Genomic DNA, 19,658 nt, shown 5'->3' with positions numbered 1-19,658 from the left:
CAGGCGTGGAAGGAGCGGGATGAAAGGAGTCTGGGGTCCCGGGCGTCAAAATGACATCACATCTGGGATCGCCCATCTAGCCCAATCCGGCATAGTGTCCCAGCGGGCTGAGGCCCATAGGCCGTTCCTGCACACGTAGGTGGCACCTAGAGCTGAGTCTTCGCAATGGTCATCGTGTAGGAGCCATCTTGCAGAAAGAAAGTCCAGGCAGATGGCCGCAGGTTCGGCAGAGCTCACTGGGGTGCACAGTGCAGCTGATGAAAAGGGTTGGCAAGCAGAGGAACTTGTATTTGCTGCTGGGGCCCGTTAATCCTCTTTATGCTATCAAAAGAAAGACAGGAGTGCAACTCAAAGGTAGAACACGTGACCTCTTTTAAAATATTTTCTAACAAACCTTGCTTTTCCTATTTCAGTTTGGTTGGGTCGGCCATGACAGAATGCGATCCTTTGGGCAGAAGGTGTGGCCGCTTTTGGTGGCATTGGCCTTCAGAGGTGGTTTTTCTTGCCACCCTCCTACCGTCCCCGTACCCATGCTTCCTCACTGTCTGAGGACTGCTTAAGGAAGGGCCACTTCCTCCTTAAGAGAGACCTCTTCTCTCACTTAACATTGCAAAGAAATGAATAGAAAGCTCACCCCAAATAATAAAGACCTCGAGTTACTCGTAAGATATGAATTAATCTTAGAAGGAGGTGAGCAGGATACTGTTAGGTAAGCTTTGGGTGGATGGAGGGATAAGGATTGGGAGGGAGCAGAGGGTGTGGCACTCTTATCCCACAAAGAAACCCTTTTTGAAAATTTTCCCAGACCAAGATTCTACTACAATAGTCCTCAACTTGGGAAGAACATGTGTTTGGGCTTTGTTTTTATTATTGCAAGCTTCATCTGTCTTCTTGAATGACAAGTTGTTAAATAACACCTTCTTCATAAGAACATTTCTGCTTTATGAGACATAAGATATCTCCTACACCTTTCATATTGTATATTAAGAAGGGGGGAAGGGTTAAAAACCAGAAAAGAAAGTCATATTGGTAAGGCATGAAATCCTTTTGACACCTTTTGGTTACATTTTTGGTTCTTACTATGTAACTTAGCTGCCTGGGAGTGAGGTGTTTGTCCTCCATCATTCTCTTTATAATACACCACAAATAAGGAACTAAAAATTTAAAAACAGAAAAAAGTTCTAGTAGATTCTGGCTTTCCTGGGAAAAGTGAAGGAGACAAAGATGAATCTATGACTTGCCTCATTCATCTCTCTCTCTCTCTCTCTCTCTCTCTCTTTTTAAACTGGGAAAACCTCTAGCTTTTCACCTTGTTTCACCTGGCCTTTGAATCATTACTGATAAAACTCCATTCTCAACCAACTTCTCACACTTCTGTTTTCAATGACAGTGCAGTCAGGACATTCATTCTAAGGCTCTTAGTGGATGAGTGACCATGAATTTAGCAACCTCTTTGGAAACATAAAGTGCCAACTCTGGTTTTAGGTCTTAAACTGGGGAATTTTCCTGGGAGGCACACCCTATATCAAAGAGGCTTGGACTTGGGATTTATTTGTGCCTCCATCCACGACAATGCCAGATTCATTGGGTCAGCCAAGAAGAACAGGCTCTTAGTCTCTTCTCTGTCCCTTTAGAATCTTTCACCAATGATGCTTTTGTTTCCAAACGTCATAGATATGCCTCCGACTGGTATTTTCTTGCCTTTTAAAAACAGACCAAAAAAATCACTATCAAAGAATGATGCGCATTAGAAAGGCAATTCACGCACAGTAATATTATCAGAGTAAGATCAGCTTGGACAGGGAATCTGGGGTGTGAGTCTGACAATACTGGGCACTGGACCTGTAAGCTTTTTTGGCCCTCATATGATAGTAACATCATTTAGAACTGGAAGTATCTTAAAAGATCAAATAATTTTTATAACTCACACAGTAAGCTTCCTGTTCAGCTAGAAATACCAAGTCAAAGCAATGTAAATTCACTTAAAAAAGTTTTAAATATTCTTTCTAAGCCTCATGAAAATATTGCTTATATATAACTGGTGGTGTAATTTTATAGATCTGTTATTGGCTGGTCAATGAATAATAAAGACTGGCCTATGTGGTACAATGACTCATTTCAAACACTTTATAACATGATCTGGTCAAAAATCAAGGATGGTCAAGGGGCGCCTGGGTGGCTCAGTCGGTTAAGCGTCCGACTTCAGCTCAAGTCACGATCTCTCGGTCTGTGAGTTCGAGCCCCGCATCGGGCTCTGGGCTGATGGCTCAGAGCCTGGAGCCTGCTTCCGATTCTGTGTCTCCCTCTCTCTCTGTCCCTCCCCCATTCATGCTCTGTCTCTCTCTGTCTCAAAAATAAATAAACGTTAAAAAAAAAAATTAAAAAAAAAAATCAAGGATGGTCAAACACAGCTGTTCCTTTATGACCTAGAATGAAAAAAAGATCTAAGTAGAAGATGCTTATCAGAGTGTTGCTTTTAATAATGAAAAATTGGAAAACATAATGTATAATAGTAATAGTAGCTAACATTTACTGAATGCTTATTATATGACAGACACTTGTCAGTACTTTTCACAGATTACAATACTATTTTTTATTCTATTATACAGCTGAGAAAGCTCAAGTGCAGAGTAAATTTCAGTACATAGGTAGAATGAAATATACCATAGAGTGGTTACAACTTTGGATGTACATGTAGAGCTTTCTTTAGAAACGCTGAAATACATAATTTTACAGTGGATTCTTTTTTTTAAGGGGGGAAGGGGCAGATGGAGAGAGAGAATCCTAAGGAGGCTTCACACACAGCTCAGAGCCCAACACGAGTCTTAGTCTTACAATTGTGAGATCATAACCTGAACTGAAACCAAGAGTCGGACACTTAACTGAGCCAGTCAGGCACCCCTACACTGGATTTTTTTTAAAAACAGTTTCTGGAACAGTTTGAATCCATTTATGTAAAATTGTATTCATGTATCTATTTTTTTTAATTTTTTTTTAACGTTTATTTATTATTGAGAGACAGAGAGAGACAGAGCATGAGCATGGGAGGGGCAGAGAGAGGAGGAGACACAGAATCCGAAGGAGGCTTCAGGCGCTGAGCTGTTAGCACAGAGCCCGACGTGGGGCTTGAACTCACAAACCCAGCGAGATCATGACCTGAGCTGAAGTCAGCCGCTCAACTGACTGAGCCACCCAGGCGCCCCTCATGTGTCTATTTTTCATAGATGTGTCTAGAGCAATGTTAACCAAAATGTTAAGATTGTAAGACCTTGAATAGTGCTTATTTCTTTTTGTACTTTTATGTATGGTTTGGATTTTTAAAGTGAAATGTATATCAATTTAATGAAAAGTAAAATATTTTAAGAAAAATTGTGTTTTTTAACAAACAAAACTGAAATATTTTCCTTTCATTGAAGCATATGGGACAATGTAAATGAGTTTAAAGTAGCACAGGTCTTCAAAAATGTCTCTATTTAATTCAGATTGAGCATCTTTGTGTAGGCAAAACTTCCATTTTACATCAGTGTTCTCCAGACATCTTAGGAAATCACCTGGGACACTTATGAGACTTCTGGTTCTAGAGCACCTGAATCAGGCTCTTGGAAGAGATTAGTTTTTAACAGAAGAATCCAATATTTGAGCCCCTCAAGAGCACCGAGTTGGAAATAAGTACAGCATATCACTGCATTGCAGTAGTGTGATGGTTCTGAGTATTTCATAAAATTTGTACAAAGGCTATATAGCAGTATTTTATTCAGAGTTGCAGTTGCTTTCTGGTTTCTGCAATTTCATCTCACGTGGACAAGTTTTGAGACTAGACGTTTCTGGACCATTATGGATTTCTCCCTCTGCCCCTGCAGGCCAGTTTCTATCTCTTCGTTTCAAAATACTTGGCTCCAAGAAGATCTGGGTTTCCAGACTGAATGTTTATGCAATCACCAAAAAAATTATTTTAAAAATTCTAAAGCACGCTTCTATATTGGAACTTATAGATTCTTTCAAATACAACTTTGATCTTCACTTGAACATCATTGGACAGCAAAAGGATTAAACAATTGTGGATTGTTCTATTATCCCTGCAGGATACATGAGACCTTTAAGGAATTATATATCACACGAAAGAAGCATTTAATGTGACTGAAATCCATGGAGGTTAGAAGGTTAGAAAGCTGACTTTCTGGTTTATATCCCCAGGGCATCAACTAATTACAACAGCTATGGAATCTTGTGGGGAAATAGGGAGTGATCTTTTGCTCCTTTCCTGTCCTTTGCTTTGCCATTAAAAAATCTCTCTTCCCTCTCCCTTCGGAACAGATGGAACAGTCTGATCATCTGCATGTAAGCAATTGAAACTTGCTTTCTAGGAGAAGTTCAATAGAATAAAGTATTTATCATTTTCAGTGTAGTTTATGTGGCTTATGAAAGATTAGGAGTTAATTCATGATATATAATGTTGGCTTGGGAGAAAGTGACACGTTTTGTTTTTAAAGTTATTCAGACTTATGAATATTTTCATCTTATTGATTCTTAAATTTTATGTTTCTAAAAATCAAAGGATATGTGAGCAGCTATAATTATGAAACAGGTGGAGAGATGGAATTCAAAGAATATTAACATTTTTCTGTCAAGTAAGTGAATGAGTCATTGTGCAAAAGGTATGAAAGAAACCTAGACCACTGGATAGAAAAAGTTTCATCTTTTCCTCTTCTTCTTCTTCTTCTTCTTCTTCTTTTTGAAAAGAGCAGAACAGTACATTATGCCAAAAGCTGATTTTTACTTATACTTTTCATAAAAATGGATACACAAAAGCAAGAAGAGTTTGATGCTTTGAGCTAATTTGTCATTTTGGACATCATCACAGGATATGGAACCCACAATCTTCACAAAAGTAAGAGGCCATTTTTGCTGCCTTTAGTATCTTTTCGAATGTTTTGGTCTTGTAATTGAAGTAATTTTATTAATATTTAGACCCGCGTTGGTCTCTGTGCTGACAGCTCAGAGCCTGGAGCCTGCTTCAGATTCTGTGTCTCCCTCTGTCTCTGCTCATGCTCTGTCTCTCTCTCTCTCAAAAATAAACATTAAAAAAGAAGAAGAAAGAAAGAAAGAAAGAATAAGGAAAAGAAAGAAAGAAAGAAAGAAAGAAAGAAAGAAAGAAAGAAAGAAAGAAATTTAAAACCATTTCATCATTTCCCGAATACACATTTCTTGGCAACTACTTCTGCTTCAAAGGTACTATGCCTTCATGTATATGCTTCACAAAAAAAGGCTCCTTTATAACATGCAAACACGAATATCAGAAAACAGATTAAACAGTCTCCATTTTGAACTTCTTCACAATTTCCACTGTAATGCTTTTCATTTATGCTTTTTAAAAGAAAGCTTGTGGCTGGACTTTTTTGGTGGGGGTAGGGGGTCGGGAGGAAGCCTAGCTCCAAGAAATGACCAGGATCCACATTCAGTGTTTTCAAAATCACTGTAAAATTAAAATTGGGGTTTTTTTCTTTTTCAGTTTCATTTACTTTCACGTTTTGTTTTGTGCACAAACCAGTGCACAAACTGGTTTTCTAGTGAACCTGAATACTAGAATGTAAATTCAAAGGGAAAAAAATGACTGAAAAGAAATCTTCAGTCACAGGTTCCTTTAAAGCTATACAGAAGTGCCCTTACAAAAACATGTCTTGTTTCTGGTGAAACGGATCCTTCTTTATCTGACGTCAAGTGACTAAATTATTGTTTTCCTGAGAAAGACTCTTGGCTAGGATTTCCATTTGTCTTTATATTTACTTAGTGAGAGGTGTCTGTGACTATTCACTTTCACAAAACGAAGAAAAGCAGAGGAGAGAATCCATGTCTTCAAGAGGCTAAAGGACAGAGTATCGAAATGGCCTGGAAAATGTTCAAAATTAACGTCAGAAAGTCAAATGTTCACCTAGGGCTCAGCCGGGGAGAAACGAAAGAAAAATCAATATGCAGCCAAAGAATGGCTTCATTTTTCTAGAAGGTGACCCTCCAAGAGAGTCCCTCAGCAACAGCCCCCGAGTTCCAGAAACTGTCCAGAAGCCTGATGGTCAGCTTCAGCATCTGTGTGGGACTCAGGCTTCTTGCCCAGTCTTTATACCAGCAAAATGCATGCGGCAGTGGTGGTGACCAGAGTGACACTGCTCCTGAGCGTGGTGCGGGCCTCTCACTCTCTCTGCTCACCCACCATTTTTTACAGAGACTGCTGGATCCGTCGCTTTCCGGGTCTTCTGATTGATCTGGAGGAGTCTCAGAAGCTGGGAGCTCAGTTCCTGAAGTATTACTCTGAAGGCACTGGCCAGAAATGCAGCAGGAGCTGCTGCCTTAGGAAGGATGGTAAGTATTAATGATACGCCTGTGCAAAAATCAGGAGAAAATTATAAAACGAAGACTAAGTAAGGGCCCCTAGGTAGAGGTTCCAGAGAAAAGATGAACAGGACTAGGGGAGATGAGGGAGAGACAGGGGATGGAAGAGTGCAGGAGAGACTCAGACTGTCTGGGTCAGTGCTGGCTCAGTTTACAAATCTGGTAATGACCCAGAATGCCATGGAAACTATAGGCAACAGAGAATCTTCTTTTCCTCACGAAAGGGCTAAATGAAAATATTTCCTTGAGGGTTAACTAACAATATTTCTTAGCCCCAAATATGGCATATTTGATTTCAAAAATATCATTTCCCTTTCAAAGTTCTTTCAGTGATATTGGTATTTCAAGATTTCGAAATATGCTCGCTGTGTTGACTAAATGTGGGCTGCACTGAATAGGAATTTAGATTGTGATCAATGTTTTGAAAGACATAGGCAGATATATGTCAAATAGCAAAAAGAAAGAAAAACGCATTTTCAAAATAATCTGATTTTTTTTTTTTTGGTTTGAAATCCAGAATCAGGGTTAAACATCATCCATGTAATATGATCAAGGTTTACAATTAGGAAAACATTTCATTATTGCAGAATTTCAAGTTATAATTGTCTAAAGACTTCTTCCATTTGTTTTTCATTTTCCCAAGATTTTAAAGTTACTTGGAAGGAAACAGCAAAAGCAACACAACACTTGAAAATAATTCTCTTGCTTATTCCACAGTTTCTTTCCATGGTTTGACACCGACTTATTAATTGCCAATGCTTCCTATCCAAGTATGCATGTAAGATTTCTGGGATGCAGACTGAATCTACTAGAAGGGTATAAACCGACCACAGTGTGAGAAGCTGTCCCAGGCTAAGCCCTCAAAAGATAATCAGGCACAGAAGAGAACAATTAATTTATTAAAGGGAAATATTTCTGAGAAGGTTGCCATTTCAGATTTTCACCTTAGAGATGCTTCTGATCCCAAAAGGCTTGAGGGAAGGTAGGCGAGGGGGGATACGTTTCAGCATTTCCCCATGGCATCAGTTTACCTGACTGTCCACCACAGGGAAACTTTGTCTTCTGGACTTCCAGGGATACTATAAGCATCCAGTAGAATTCCATGATTTTAGAGCCTCTGTAGCTTCCAAGTTGTGGTTTTCTTCCTCCAGAAGAAAGGGCACGAACACACGTCTCTGTTTTTCGCCGGGAGCCAGAACTTTAAAAAGCCACAGTCGGGCAATAGCTAACCTGCTTGGAGATGAAACTCTGAGGTGTACACGAAGAGGAATAGAAAACATCTTTCAAAATTATTCTCTACGGCATCAGCTACTTGCTCATCAGAAATTTAGATGTCTAAATTTAAATGTATTTTAGTCCTTCCCCTTGAACTTAACAGCACAGTCTTTGGGGGATGTATTTGTCATCTGTAATGGATTAGCAAGGTATTATTAATTGAATTCTGTCCTATTCTTTTTCCTACTGAAAAACGAAAGAGTGCAGAAATGTGAGCTGTCCTGGAAGCAATGGGGGAGATACAACTGCCCACAGTTAACCTTACACAGAAGCAGCAATTCCACCACAGCCTTAGGCATAGTCTGAGGTCTGATAATCTCATGCTACCCCTCTGTAATCTTCTTTTATTAAAAAAGTTGATACCGTTGGCCAATGGATGTTTCCCAGCACATGCTTCCTCCTCACTGCAGCAGGAGGGAAATCTGTATTGCCCTCTCAGGAGGACAGACTGAAGACTGGCACTCCACAAATCCAACTTAAGGTTTTCCAGAAATAGTATGATACATTGTAAGGAGCAATCTTACTTAGTAAAGGGAAGACAGCATGAGTCAGTGATGTACCCCTACTCAGTAGAATTCCAAATCCTACCATCCCTGATGGTCGACTCTCATCCTCTTTAAATGACACTGAATAGGCTTTTCATTGGATGTGATTTGCAACATGGGGTTAGTGCTCCCCTTTAATCAAGGTCAGGGTCGTGTTCACCTGATCTGCTGCCTTTCCACCATCGGGCCTCTCCCAGTAATGCTGTTTTTGCCTTCCCACTACTCCCTCTTTTGTTACAACATTTGTCACTTTATTTTCTTATTTCTTTCTCTGGTGAACTCCAGTACCTTAGCATTCTGAGACAGCAACACATCTAGAAATCTGATATGTATAAATCCCCAGAGGTTTCTGTAGCCAACTGATCTTTTCATGAACATAAAATACTGGGATTGGGAAATGATTCTGGGTGACCCTATGTGGAATGGAATGTGTGAAAGATGAGAGAAAATTAGTGTATAGTTTTTTTTTAAAAAGGCATTTTCTGTATTCTTACAAACAGTTACTATAGTTCACAGCGTTCTATGAAATATCTGAACGTAGCCTTGCAATGTATTGCTTGCTGTTAATCCAATGTTCTTGAAAGAAACGTAAGTTACTCAGAGCTCATCAAGCTGGTAGAAACCAAGACCATCTGCAGATGCACTTGGCCTGTTTTTCCTTTCAGTTTCCTGTAACGTGGCTGTCTTCTACCATGATCCTATTCACGACAATGTCAACTGCCTCCATATTCACTGCCCAACATTGGAGAGCTGTGTATTAGAGCCTGGAACCAGTGCCATTTTATACAACATAACAGAAGGTAATGATTTATGTATTTTTTTTTGTATTTTGAAGAATATTGACAATATTCTAGTAGAGACATATAACCTAAAAGCTACTGTTAATAACAATGTGTGAATCCCTGAATTGTTATATCCCAGTGATTTCTATCTGGAAAGGTTTTGGGCATCCAGGGAAGAAAACTAGAAGGATATTCCCTTTAGTTTGGGATGTTCAGCAATGATGAGCTCATTCCAGATGATCACAAATCATACATGATTGAAGAAGAGCTTAAGCGTTACATTTATTCCAGGGGCCCCTAGCAAGCGACAAAATGGGCATTTCAACTGCAGTGGCTAAGGATGATACTAGGAAATAAAGAAAATTGCTTAATGGCAATTTTGAGTCCACTGACACCACACACAAGGATTCTACAGAAATGGACGTCAAGGACAGGGAAATGTACTTACTAACATATGTTAGCATACCAATGGCCCCAAGATAACCGGTATATTTTATTTTAGAAAAATACCCATTTAAGTGTCCCTTGCTCATGTATATAATCTCAGGGCACAAATTGGTAAAGATGAAAGGATCGATTTTTGTCATCAAAATACAAAGAAGATCAGTTTTGTCATCAATTTGTACTTAGTGAAAACCTAATGCTTCAGACTGCGTGCAACATTGCAAAAGATTGCAGCCATATCTCTGCCCTCGAGTTCCTTACAATCTAGCTGATGTGACAAGTCTCACAATTAGTGTAAAAAGTGGAATTGCATAAAAAAATGTGTGATGCTTCCCCAAGTACAAGCACCCAAAAGGAGACTAAAGAAAGCTAAATTCAGGGGCAACTTCATGGAAGAGGCCAGGCAGAGGCAACAGAAGGAGTGCAGCATCCCACCATGGAGAAAACAGGTCTAGCTACAAAAGGGGCACATTTGGAGTTGCAATGAAAATATGGGTAAGATAGGGTAAGCCAGGTAATAAAAAAAAGGGCTTTGGACAGAGTAGAGTTTTGGTTTGACTTTGACAGCAATAGTGAACCAGCAAAGGTATTTAGTGAGCAAGTGCCATCACGAAAGTGACGAGTCTGGCTGTCTATTTAGTCTCAGAAAATTATATGTAGGATGCAAGTTAGAAAATCTAGTCAGGGAGGCATGAGATCTGGAGAAGGTGATCGTAACTGCGACAAAGAGGAGGGATGATTACTAGAACATTGGGAGGGAACTGGATAGGGTGTAGTTACTTTTTGGATGAAGGAAAAGACGAGAGGAGTCAAAAATTGCTCTGCAGTACAAACAGATTCCAGCATGGGTAATGAAGATTCATGATGCCACCGAATGAGACAAAGAACCAGACGAAACGACTTTGGCTCTGGGAATGTTCAGTGATGACATGAGATGTCTAGGTGGAAACCTTCAGTAGAGCACAGAAGAAATGAGACCAGAGACCAAGAAAGAGGAAATCACTGGTGATGTGGATTTCAGTGCCACCGATATAGTGGTGACAGTTGATGAAGACGTGTGTGTGTGTGGTGAGATGAAGAAAAAATTCAAGAGAAGACAAAGGACTGAAGATTGTGGAAAGTACACAACAAGTTAGGACCAAGAAAAGAACCAGCAAAAGAAAGAAAAAATGAGAGGCGGGCAGCCTGAGGTAAAGTACCAAGAGAGTCTGTGCTCCAGGGAGTCACGGGAGGAGAATTTTAAGGAACAGGTGGCCAGCAGTATCGAGGATAAGAGCCTGCCAAAGCAATGAGACTGATCAGGAAATATAGAAAGTACTGATTACCTCAGAAGCATAATTCTGACAGAATAGTGAGGATGGAACAAGATGACAGAAGGCAAAAACCAAAGAAAGGAAATGGATGTTAGTATGTCCAGAGGGAGAGAGACAGAAACTGACTGATAGCAGGGAGAACTGGAAAGCTGTTGAGAGGGGCTCCCCCCACCCCCCCGCTTTACACATGGAGCAATGTTTGTGCATATTTGAAGTCAGGGAGAAAATACTGAAGACAAAGCCAGGACCCTCAGGAACTGAGAAGGGATGAGACTGAGGGCTTTGCTCATGAATTCTGACACAGCTACACTTCTTAGGCCCTATTTTTTAAAACTTTATTTGGAAATTTTTTATGGTTTATTTTATATTTGAGAGACAGAGAGAGCAAGAGCAGGGGAGGGCCAGAGAGATGGAGACAGAATCCGAAGCAGGCTCCAGGCTCTGAGCTGTCAGCACAGAGCCCAATGCGGGGCTCGAACTCACGAGCACTGAGCCAAAGTCAGATGCTTAACAGACTGAGCCACCCAGGTGCCCCTTAGAATTTTATTTTAAAATGCTCTATATCTCCAATGGCTACTGTTTTTTGCCATTCTTGTACTAACACTGTCTATTGTTACCCAAATGCCTAGGCAGACACGAAGAATCCTCCATGAGCTAACCAAACTTGTTCACAACAGAAAGTGTCCTAGAAAGTTAAGATAAATTCAGATGTGGCCAGTATGTTTCTGAGGCCTTCCGAAATACGCAATAGTAGAACTTGAACTTAAGCTCAGTTCACCAACTCAGTGGCAAATCCAAGACTTCTCTAAGTCTTCTTACTTATAATAAGACTTCTTATTTGTCTTTCAGGTATAGATCCAGATTTGCTGGTTTTTGAACAGTCACCTCCCGCATATCTAAATACCCGTTCTTCATCTAACACAGGGGACAGACTAAGGATTCTAAAAGCTGCAAATTTAGGTAAACAACAAAGCACCATGATAAACCCAAAGCTACCGTCAGTAGAGGCACCATCATCAAGCACACATCGAGATTTGGTTGTAAACACAAACAAGACCAGGTCTTCCAGGGAATTAACCACAGATTCTCGGGCAAGCTTCATTTCCCTGAATGACTCCATTACCACAGAGGTAAATATGGTGTCACACAGTACTGATTTCATCAACAATCCAGATAACAAGACCGTTTCTCCTTTCTTTATGCCAGTAGACACAAAACTTTTTCATAGGCCTATTCCATCCAGACTCAACAGTAGCAAACAATTACTGAACAAAACCAAGGGGTACAACAGCAGAAACCACACATCTGAGAATGAAGACATGACACCTGATGGGGCATCTGTGACTCCAAATATGTGGCTGGCTCCAGTGGCCCTCTGTACCTCTGTCATCTTTCTTTGCTGTTGTATAATCATCTTGGCATCTGGATGCTGTAAAAAGCAGAGCCAGTCTAAACCAGGACAGAGAAACGTCAGGATCCAGGCAAATTAAAAAAAAATAATAATAATAACACTCTGAAGGAGAACTCTTAATAGTAAAAGTTACAGGGAGATTGTAAGCTTTCAAGAGTATCATTTTTATTTTCTGTAAGACAAGGGCAGTTTGGTTAAAAAAAAAAAAATTGCACAGGATGCCCACTCCTACCAATCTCTAAAAAAAGGCCAATGCTTGATAAATTTAACTGCTTTTTAAATTATTTCCATTTTTTGAAGTGTACCTTTTGCCAAAGTTCCAAAATTCTGACCCCTGCAGTTATTCAGCACTTCATGAGAGATATGGTTCTAAGTGCTATGCATGTATTCACTCATTGATTTCTTATAACTTTATGAGTTAGGTATGCTTTTATTAACCATTATAGTATTATTGTCACATTTTACAGATGAGGAAAATGAGAAGAGAGGGGCTAACTATCCTGCCTAAAGTCACATACCTAGTAAGTAGTGAAGCCAGGACCTAAAAGACAATCTGGTTCAAAAGTTCATGCTTGAAATCACTCTCAGACTAAAAGCCTCCATTTTCCCAAAGTGCGTGGAAAAAAGATACAGAGAGGAGAATACCATATATGTCTACTGTCAGGGTCAAATTAGTGTCATCTATGTTAATAAAATCTTGTAGTGGTTTGAACAGAAGAGCATTATTATTAGTTACTAGCCCATGTGCAAATGCTTCCTATTTTTATATAGGAAGGATTTACTGTTCAATTGATTAATTCTTTTTAATCCTAATTCATCTTCATTTTCTGAACCTGACATGGCTTTAAATAACCTTGGTACTGGAATCTTTGAGTTTTGTGTTGATCTCTGTTGAATAAAGCACGGGAGTTTTAGTTTACATCCCTCACTTGTTTCTTATACATTGTTTCCCCAGGTACAAATATTAGCTGTAGATATTTCAGCTCTGTCAAAATTTTACACCTGATTTACCTCCCTAAATCTTACATTCAGACTCCTAAGTGCAGACACCTTTAATCCAAGTCTCCACTGATTTTAAACTTTAGGTCCTTAATCTCATTCCTGAAATTCTTCCTAAATGTGAGGACAGATATTAAGACAGCCAATAAGCATGAAGAATAGATAAGAGGAAATCCTATTATAGGATTAATAAAATAGTAGTTCTCTCTTCTATTAAAACAAATTGTCCAGTGGCTTAAGAGGTGGTTCTGTTTCTTTTTCTTGTTGTTGATACTGTGTGTGGTGGGGGGGCGGGGGGATGTCTATTTCTTTTTTAATGTAAAAAAAGAAATATACAAAATCTCTACCAGTGGCATATTAGCCACAAATAAAAGTCTGAAAAGAAAAAAAAACTCTGAAAAAAGTCTGGAAAAAAATTCACCAATTTATCCTTACTCGCTAGTCATGAAATTAAACATCATAACTTTCATCAATTTCATTCCTAATTCATTAGGAAAAAGTCCCATACTATGTAGGGAGGATATAAAGATTTAAATTATCCTTAAATTATATTTAAATAAATAATTCAAGACGCAGTCTTTAAATCTTATTTGTACATACAATCTTGTAAAAGGTTATTTAGTGTTTTAAAAAAATATATACAAGTTGTTTAAAGGTTTCCTGAAAAACTAGGGCTGCTAGAAAAAGTTTTTTCTTCCTAGAGATTTCTCAGAATTGGCTCATTCTCCAAAATTGATAGTTTTATAGAAATGACCATCATTTGATAAAAAATATTTATCTTTGTAAGAAAACAAACTCACACTCCTCTTCTTCAGCCACTACCTTTGACCATGAGATAAACTGAGTAAATTTAGACCACAGATGTTACCAGCACAGAGTCAGCCAGGAAGCAAAAACTGGCAGGCCTAGAAACCATGTCCTTCCTGGAAGCCAAAAGGACCAAAGAGAACATGTGAATAGAATTTAAACCTTTCTTAAGAAACAAAGATTCTCAAGGTCCAGTTAACCACCAAGGCCAAGATTGTTACACTCAATTGCAAAGTAACCATGATACTGAAATCTTTCCAACATTGTAACGAGCCAGACCTCTTTTAAAAAAGTCTGTAATTGTCTAGGATCATGAAATACTTACCAATGTTAGGAAGAATGTATGCAAAGAAAGAACTAACACATGCTACAATTAAGAAAACAGATTTGTCCTATTTCTTAGTTGCCTATGTGTTTAAGCAACTTCTAAGTTATGTAACTTTTAAGAGTTTGAAGTCAGCAGTGACTATCAATGTAGCAAATATCCCCTAGACTCTTCATTATAAGGATAAATATGTTCATGTTCATTGTATATATTGGATCAATTAAAGGAACAAAGATCTGATTAACGACAAACAGTGCTGTTTAATTATTGCTAATATTACAATGACAACAACTAGTTTCCTTTTGAGGCAGCTTTGTGTTAATGTTATAGCTCCAAGATTTCGCCATTAGGCGTCAAGGCTACATTACAGCCTGTGTTCAGGTCAGTTGCCTTTAGATAGCCAAGCTGCAAAGGCTTAGAAGGTACAGTGCTCTACAAGATACCAACTTCTCTACAAGATAAGTTTGGAGGGGGGAGGTCTGTCTTAAAACCACACTCAGGTTTGATAATTCAATAGAATAATTCACAGAACTCAAGGAGAGTTGTTATACTCACGGTTATGGTTACAGGGAAAGGATACAGATTAAAATCAGCCAAGGGAAGCAACACATAGGATGAAGTCCTGGAGGGTTCCAAAGTCACAGCTTCTCTGTGTCCTCTCTCCCTAGAGGCAAGATGGCATTACTTTCCCTGTACCAGTGTGTGACACTATGCCTAGAGAGAGTATTGCCAGCCAGGGAAACCTGCATAAGGTTCAGTGTTCAAATGTTTTATAGAGGCACAGTTACCGTGGGCATGACTGATTACCTGGGTGGTTGATCTCAGTTGCCAAGTGGCCTGATCCCAGGTGACTCAATGCCCCTCGCTCTAAATCATGTGGTTTCTCTGGCATGGCTAAGACTGTCAGGTGTGGTCAGCCCCACCCTGAAATCCATTGTGACTAGCTCTCACCCAAAACAGAGATACTCCTATGAGGTGTGACCTAGATTACCTTTCAGAAGCTGTAGGCAAAGGCCAGACCTCTTAGGGCCAGGTCAAATTCTTTATTACACATCATTACTTCCTCTCCTTTCATCTGCACCATATTATTACTACAGCACAGATGACCCTCATCTACCACCTTGTTACATGTTCCCAAATGATCATTTCTCCTCACCCTGTTTTCAAAATGTTTCCTTCTTCAATCCTGTTTCTGCATCTGAATTTTCCTAAGCTCTATGAATCTCTGAGAACATTTCAATACATTTAATGTATGCTTTAAACATGGTCTAAAAGTTGTGTTATCTACCTTGCTTTTCATTTACTATTTCCATACAGTGGATTAGAACATCTCTCTCCTTTTTGCCCTCAATGTCACATTGTTGTCCTTAATAACCTACAGATTCTTGGCCTTGATAAGAAATTATACCTTCGTTTCACAGAAATCTTTTGGGTAATTGTTTTGAAATTCTTTTTGGCTTTATTCTGTTAGGTAAAATAAGTCTTAGACAAATATCAAACCGAGTAATTCCTTTAACTTGATCACTTACTGACAACTTTGGAAGTGGTAAGAAATAATAGATATACTTAAAAATACTGAATTAAAAAAAAATACTGAATTGACAGCCAAATTGAAAGGAATGTTTCTTAGAGCAGTTCTTACTTTGTCATTTACTCCAATGAATTTCAAGGTCCTTACACCTCATCTCTTTTCTGAGCTGTACAAGTTCTCATTGGGGAATCTATAGAGAGATGGATACCAGTTAATTTCCATTTCTACTTTTCTGCAAGCTAGGGTGTGGAGAAATGAGCCCCAGAAAATAGAAAATTGGATGCTAAGCAGAGACGAATTAACATAAAGTGAGCCCAAAAGAGAGGAATGGAAGAAAATTTTTAGGCCAGAAAACATTTTGAAGGACCTTTCTAATCAGAATTGGCATCTGTGAAAAATGCATTGTGTAGACAGCAGTTACGTAAAAAAAAAAAAAAAAAAAAAAAAAAAAAAAAAAAAAAAGCACTGCACTCTATTCAAGGGACTGCGTTCTAGGCCCAGCTTCCCAAATAACCCAAATCATTACCGCTGACCGACTTATGACTCAACTTATGATTTCTCTACTTTACATACCATGGTGTGAAAGCAACAATGCATCCTGTAGAAACCGTTCCTCAAATTTTGAATTTTCAGTTTTGTGATGCTGGGCGGTGGCGCCCACAGTGCCTCTTTAGCCACGTGACCATGAGGGAAACAACTGGTACACTGACAACCATTCTGTACCCGTACAACTAGTCTGCTTTTCACTTTCAACATATAGTATTCAATAAATTACACTAGACAGTCCGCACTTCAGTACAAAATAGGCTTTGTGTTAGATGACTTTGCCCAACTGCAGGCTAATGTTAAGTGCTCTGAGCTATGATGTTTGGTAGACTGGGTATATTTACATGCATTTTCAACCTGGGGTGCCCGGGTGGCTCAGTTGGTTAAGGAAGGGTCCGACCCTTGGTTTCAGCTCAGGTCTTGATCTCGCAGTTTGTGAGGCTGAGCCCCGTGTTTGGCTCTGTGCTGACAACGTGGAGCCTGCTTAAGAGTCTCTCTCCCTCTCTCTCTGCCCCTCCCCTGCTCATGCTCTGTCTCTCTCAAAATAAAGAAATGTTTTTTTAAAAATTAAAAACAATGCATTTTTAACCTCTAATATTTTCATCTTAAAATGAACTTATTGGGACATAACCCCGCTGTAAGTTGAGGAAGATCCGTATCCAAAAGCAACCAATAGGTGCTAATTTGTAGGGAAAGAAATACAGCAGGTGACAAAATAACAATATATGTATATATAGGAATATTAAAGTTGTTATGGTAGAAATAAAATGAAGACACTTCAGAAGCCAGAAGGAATCACCGAGATATTTTAATTAGTCCTTCTGCCGCACTGTACAAATAAGAACTTTTGAATAATCATTGCCATTACGGATTAGTATGAAAGGAATATTTTTAAATCTGATGTAAAACAATGGTTCTTTTTAACATTTTCAAATTTATGTGAAGTTAGATAATGATTACAGATAGATCATAAAATTAGCAAATCAAGCAGTTTTTCTACATAAATCACATCAGTTTTAATAGCTTCTTCACGGATTCTTTGTACTGAGAAAGGGTCTCTTCATTGTCCCCCTCATTCTTAAGACTAACAACACACTTTTTGTAATCTTCGACTTCTTTTGTACCAAGGAGCTCTTCTTTATTTACTTCCAGATTTTTCTCAGCAGCTTTAATTTGGAGAAGTGTTTCCAGGATATTTTTTTCAGAGGGGCTATTTTTCCATATATACTCTTCCATATCTGCCTCAGTCTTCTCTTTCTCCCATTCTTCGGTTTTCTGAAAGGAAAAAATGAGTTCTGAAAACAGAAATACTATCCAAAAACTAAGTTTTGTTTCGTTTTTAGGGAAAGAGAATCTGCAAAATACGGAGACTCCCTGTCAATGCTCTGTATGTAAACCCTGATTTGCCTCCCTTACGGTGTGGCTGTCCACCTGCACCAACAGCTTCAGGACTGCTCACTCTGTTATGTGAATACTCATTACCACTCACGAATTCTGCCCACACAGTGCACACTTCACCTGCCTTGCAAATTTCACTTACAAAGCACGACTGTTACCCAAAAGATACAGAAAACTCATTTTTTTGCAACTTTCTAATCTCTAAACTCTAACACTTCAACATTTCACATTTCTGAGGTTAAAAATAGTTAAGAGTTGAGAAGAGACTGTGTTTATCTTTGTAACATGCCTGTGGGGATGACAAGGAAGACCAATTGTTATGATAAAATAAAAAATATAAAATACACATGTAAAACATGATTTTTAGTCATAATGACTTCATATAACCTGGAATTTTGTTACTAGCTTTATTTTCTGTTCCTATAAAGGAAACAATTGTTACTGCTTGTTTTTTTCTTACAAAAATTATTACCACGCTATTCTAGGCAACAGTTAGGTTTTGTAGCAATATAATTCAGATTTATGATTTAGATGAAGATGTAACATTCTGGGAAAAATCAAGAAACGCAGCTAATAAATAATATGCCTTGGTTCAAAGAAGTGCTGAAAGCCAGCCACATTCTTCCCAAATTAACACACAACATATTCTGGCTATATGCAATTATAGAATCATCCAATGTTCTTATAACTTCAGAAGGTGGTAAACCCCCCAAATTATAATATTTTTGAAGGATTAAAAGAAAGACAGATTTGTAAGGCTGTCAGAAATATTTTATCTTTGAAAACTCCTCTTGAAAAAGCCCCCAATTTGAGCAGACAGAGCTCCAAGTCTCTCCAGAATTAAGTGGGTACCAAGGAGACCGTTTCCACTCACACCTGCCTCCCGTCCCAACCTCACTGTAAGCGTCCAGGAAAAGAGAGAAGAGCACTGGAAATTTGTCCCTCAAAGGTTGGTAAGGAGGAGCCCCGCCAAATGCAAACAGGCCACTGGGGACGCCATAGACTCAGCTAACCCCATTTGGGTCACTGAAGGCCAGGAAAAGAGTCTCCTCCGTCACAGAGAAACACACGAAAAAGAAATACTCCTTTAATCCTTCAAAAGGGAGGGCCCTTTCGTTTAAGAGAAACCAGTCACCCTCAAATCCCTTAGCCGAAGTGAGGTCATCTGTTCTGGCAGCTCCCTAAACTGCTGCCCCCCCCCCCACCCCCCGCCATCCTGAATTTATGGCTGAGGGTAATGTGTCAATTGATGTTCTGATGTGGTTGAGAATCAACTCTTTATCCCTTTTTTATCTGATAGTGAGGCTATTGGCTTGGCTGAGAGGGAGGGATGATGTGAAACAACTTCTTGTGGCCTGTGTGTACAAGCCTGTTGCAAGTAACTTCTAACAGTCAAACTCTGAATTTTACATTCATCAGAAAATTGACAAAATGATCCTACCCCACCTGATTTTTACTGTAATATTTGGGGAAGAAATATAAATGTCAGCCCCTTAAAAAAAAAAAAAAAAAACAAACAAATGCCCCAAATTAAATGTATCATTGGTCCTATCTACTCTTGGAAGTGCTTCAAATGCTAAGACAATGTTATAGTTTCTTCGTAATTCTAGCTTACTAATGAAGTATATTTAAGATGCCAGCAAATACATTATATATAAGCATTAAAAAAAAGTCAATCTACCTCATTTTTTTTTAAATTCCCAATCTACTTCATTCTTGACTGCGAGAAGACAAGCAATTACGAGATTAACTATTTTAGAAATTATAAATTTCACCTAGGTTTATGTGGATTTTCTTAACTGCTTTGAAATAGATGCTTAAACAGAAGAGGTACCCAACACAAATTCACTAGTAATTTCCAACATTTCATTTCTCTTCCCCTTACGTCTGGTCTACGC

General features: G+C 38.8%; 2 protein-coding genes and 1 long non-coding RNA gene across 5 annotated transcripts in view; 1 reads left to right on the top strand and 2 right to left on the bottom strand.

Annotated features, from left to right (window-relative positions):
• Positions 1 to 208: 208 nt before the first annotated feature.
• Positions 209 to 16,247, bottom strand: LOC122472278. The gene is made up of 3 exons (XR_006294398.1): positions 15,093 to 16,247; positions 14,841 to 14,949; positions 209 to 321 (listed from the first exon to the last, which is right to left on the bottom strand). It is a non-coding gene; the product is annotated as an uncharacterized LOC122472278 (long non-coding RNA).
• MANSC4 (MANSC domain containing 4) lies at positions 5,120 to 13,073 on the top strand. The gene is made up of 3 exons (XM_043561676.1): positions 5,120 to 6,354; positions 8,870 to 9,004; positions 11,593 to 13,073. Exons 1-3 carry the CDS (start codon positions 6,126 to 6,128, stop codon positions 12,231 to 12,233), a joined length of 1,005 nt encoding a protein of 334 aa, XP_043417611.1. The 5' UTR covers positions 5,120 to 6,125; the 3' UTR covers positions 12,234 to 13,073.
• Positions 16,248 to 17,154: 907 nt separating the features above from the next.
• The window catches only part of MRPS35 (mitochondrial ribosomal protein S35), a 46,055-nt gene continuing 43,551 nt past the window's right edge, over positions 17,155 to 19,658 (bottom strand). For 2 of the 3 annotated variants that reach the window (XM_043561668.1, XM_043561670.1), the window contains one exon: positions 17,155 to 17,637. In XM_043561668.1, coding sequence (XP_043417603.1) covers positions 17,368 to 17,637 — 270 coding nt within the window. In that variant the 3' untranslated portion in view covers positions 17,155 to 17,367. The remainder of the gene's footprint in view (positions 17,638 to 19,658) is intronic. The other variant, XM_043561669.1, reaches the window with a different exon arrangement.

This window comes from Prionailurus bengalensis, chromosome B4 (genome assembly GCF_016509475.1).
Source record: "Prionailurus bengalensis isolate Pbe53 chromosome B4, Fcat_Pben_1.1_paternal_pri, whole genome shotgun sequence".
Taxonomy (NCBI): domain Eukaryota; kingdom Metazoa; phylum Chordata; class Mammalia; order Carnivora; family Felidae; genus Prionailurus; species Prionailurus bengalensis.
The sequence above is the reverse complement of the archived record's forward strand: the minus strand, read 5'-3'. Positions and strand labels throughout refer to the sequence as shown.

Excerpts from the sequence above, each read along its gene's own strand:
- MANSC4 (XM_043561676.1), top strand. The coding sequence starts at position 6,126 with ATGCATGCGGCAGTGGTGGTGACCAGAGTGACACTGCTCCTGAGCGTG. Across the intron at positions 6,355-8,869 it reads CTGCTGCCTTAGGAAGGATG|TTTCCTGTAACGTGGCTGTC; the intron begins GTAAGTATTAAT and ends TTTTCCTTTCAG. Across the intron at positions 9,005-11,592 it reads TTTATACAACATAACAGAAG|GTATAGATCCAGATTTGCTG; the intron begins GTAATGATTTAT and ends TTTGTCTTTCAG.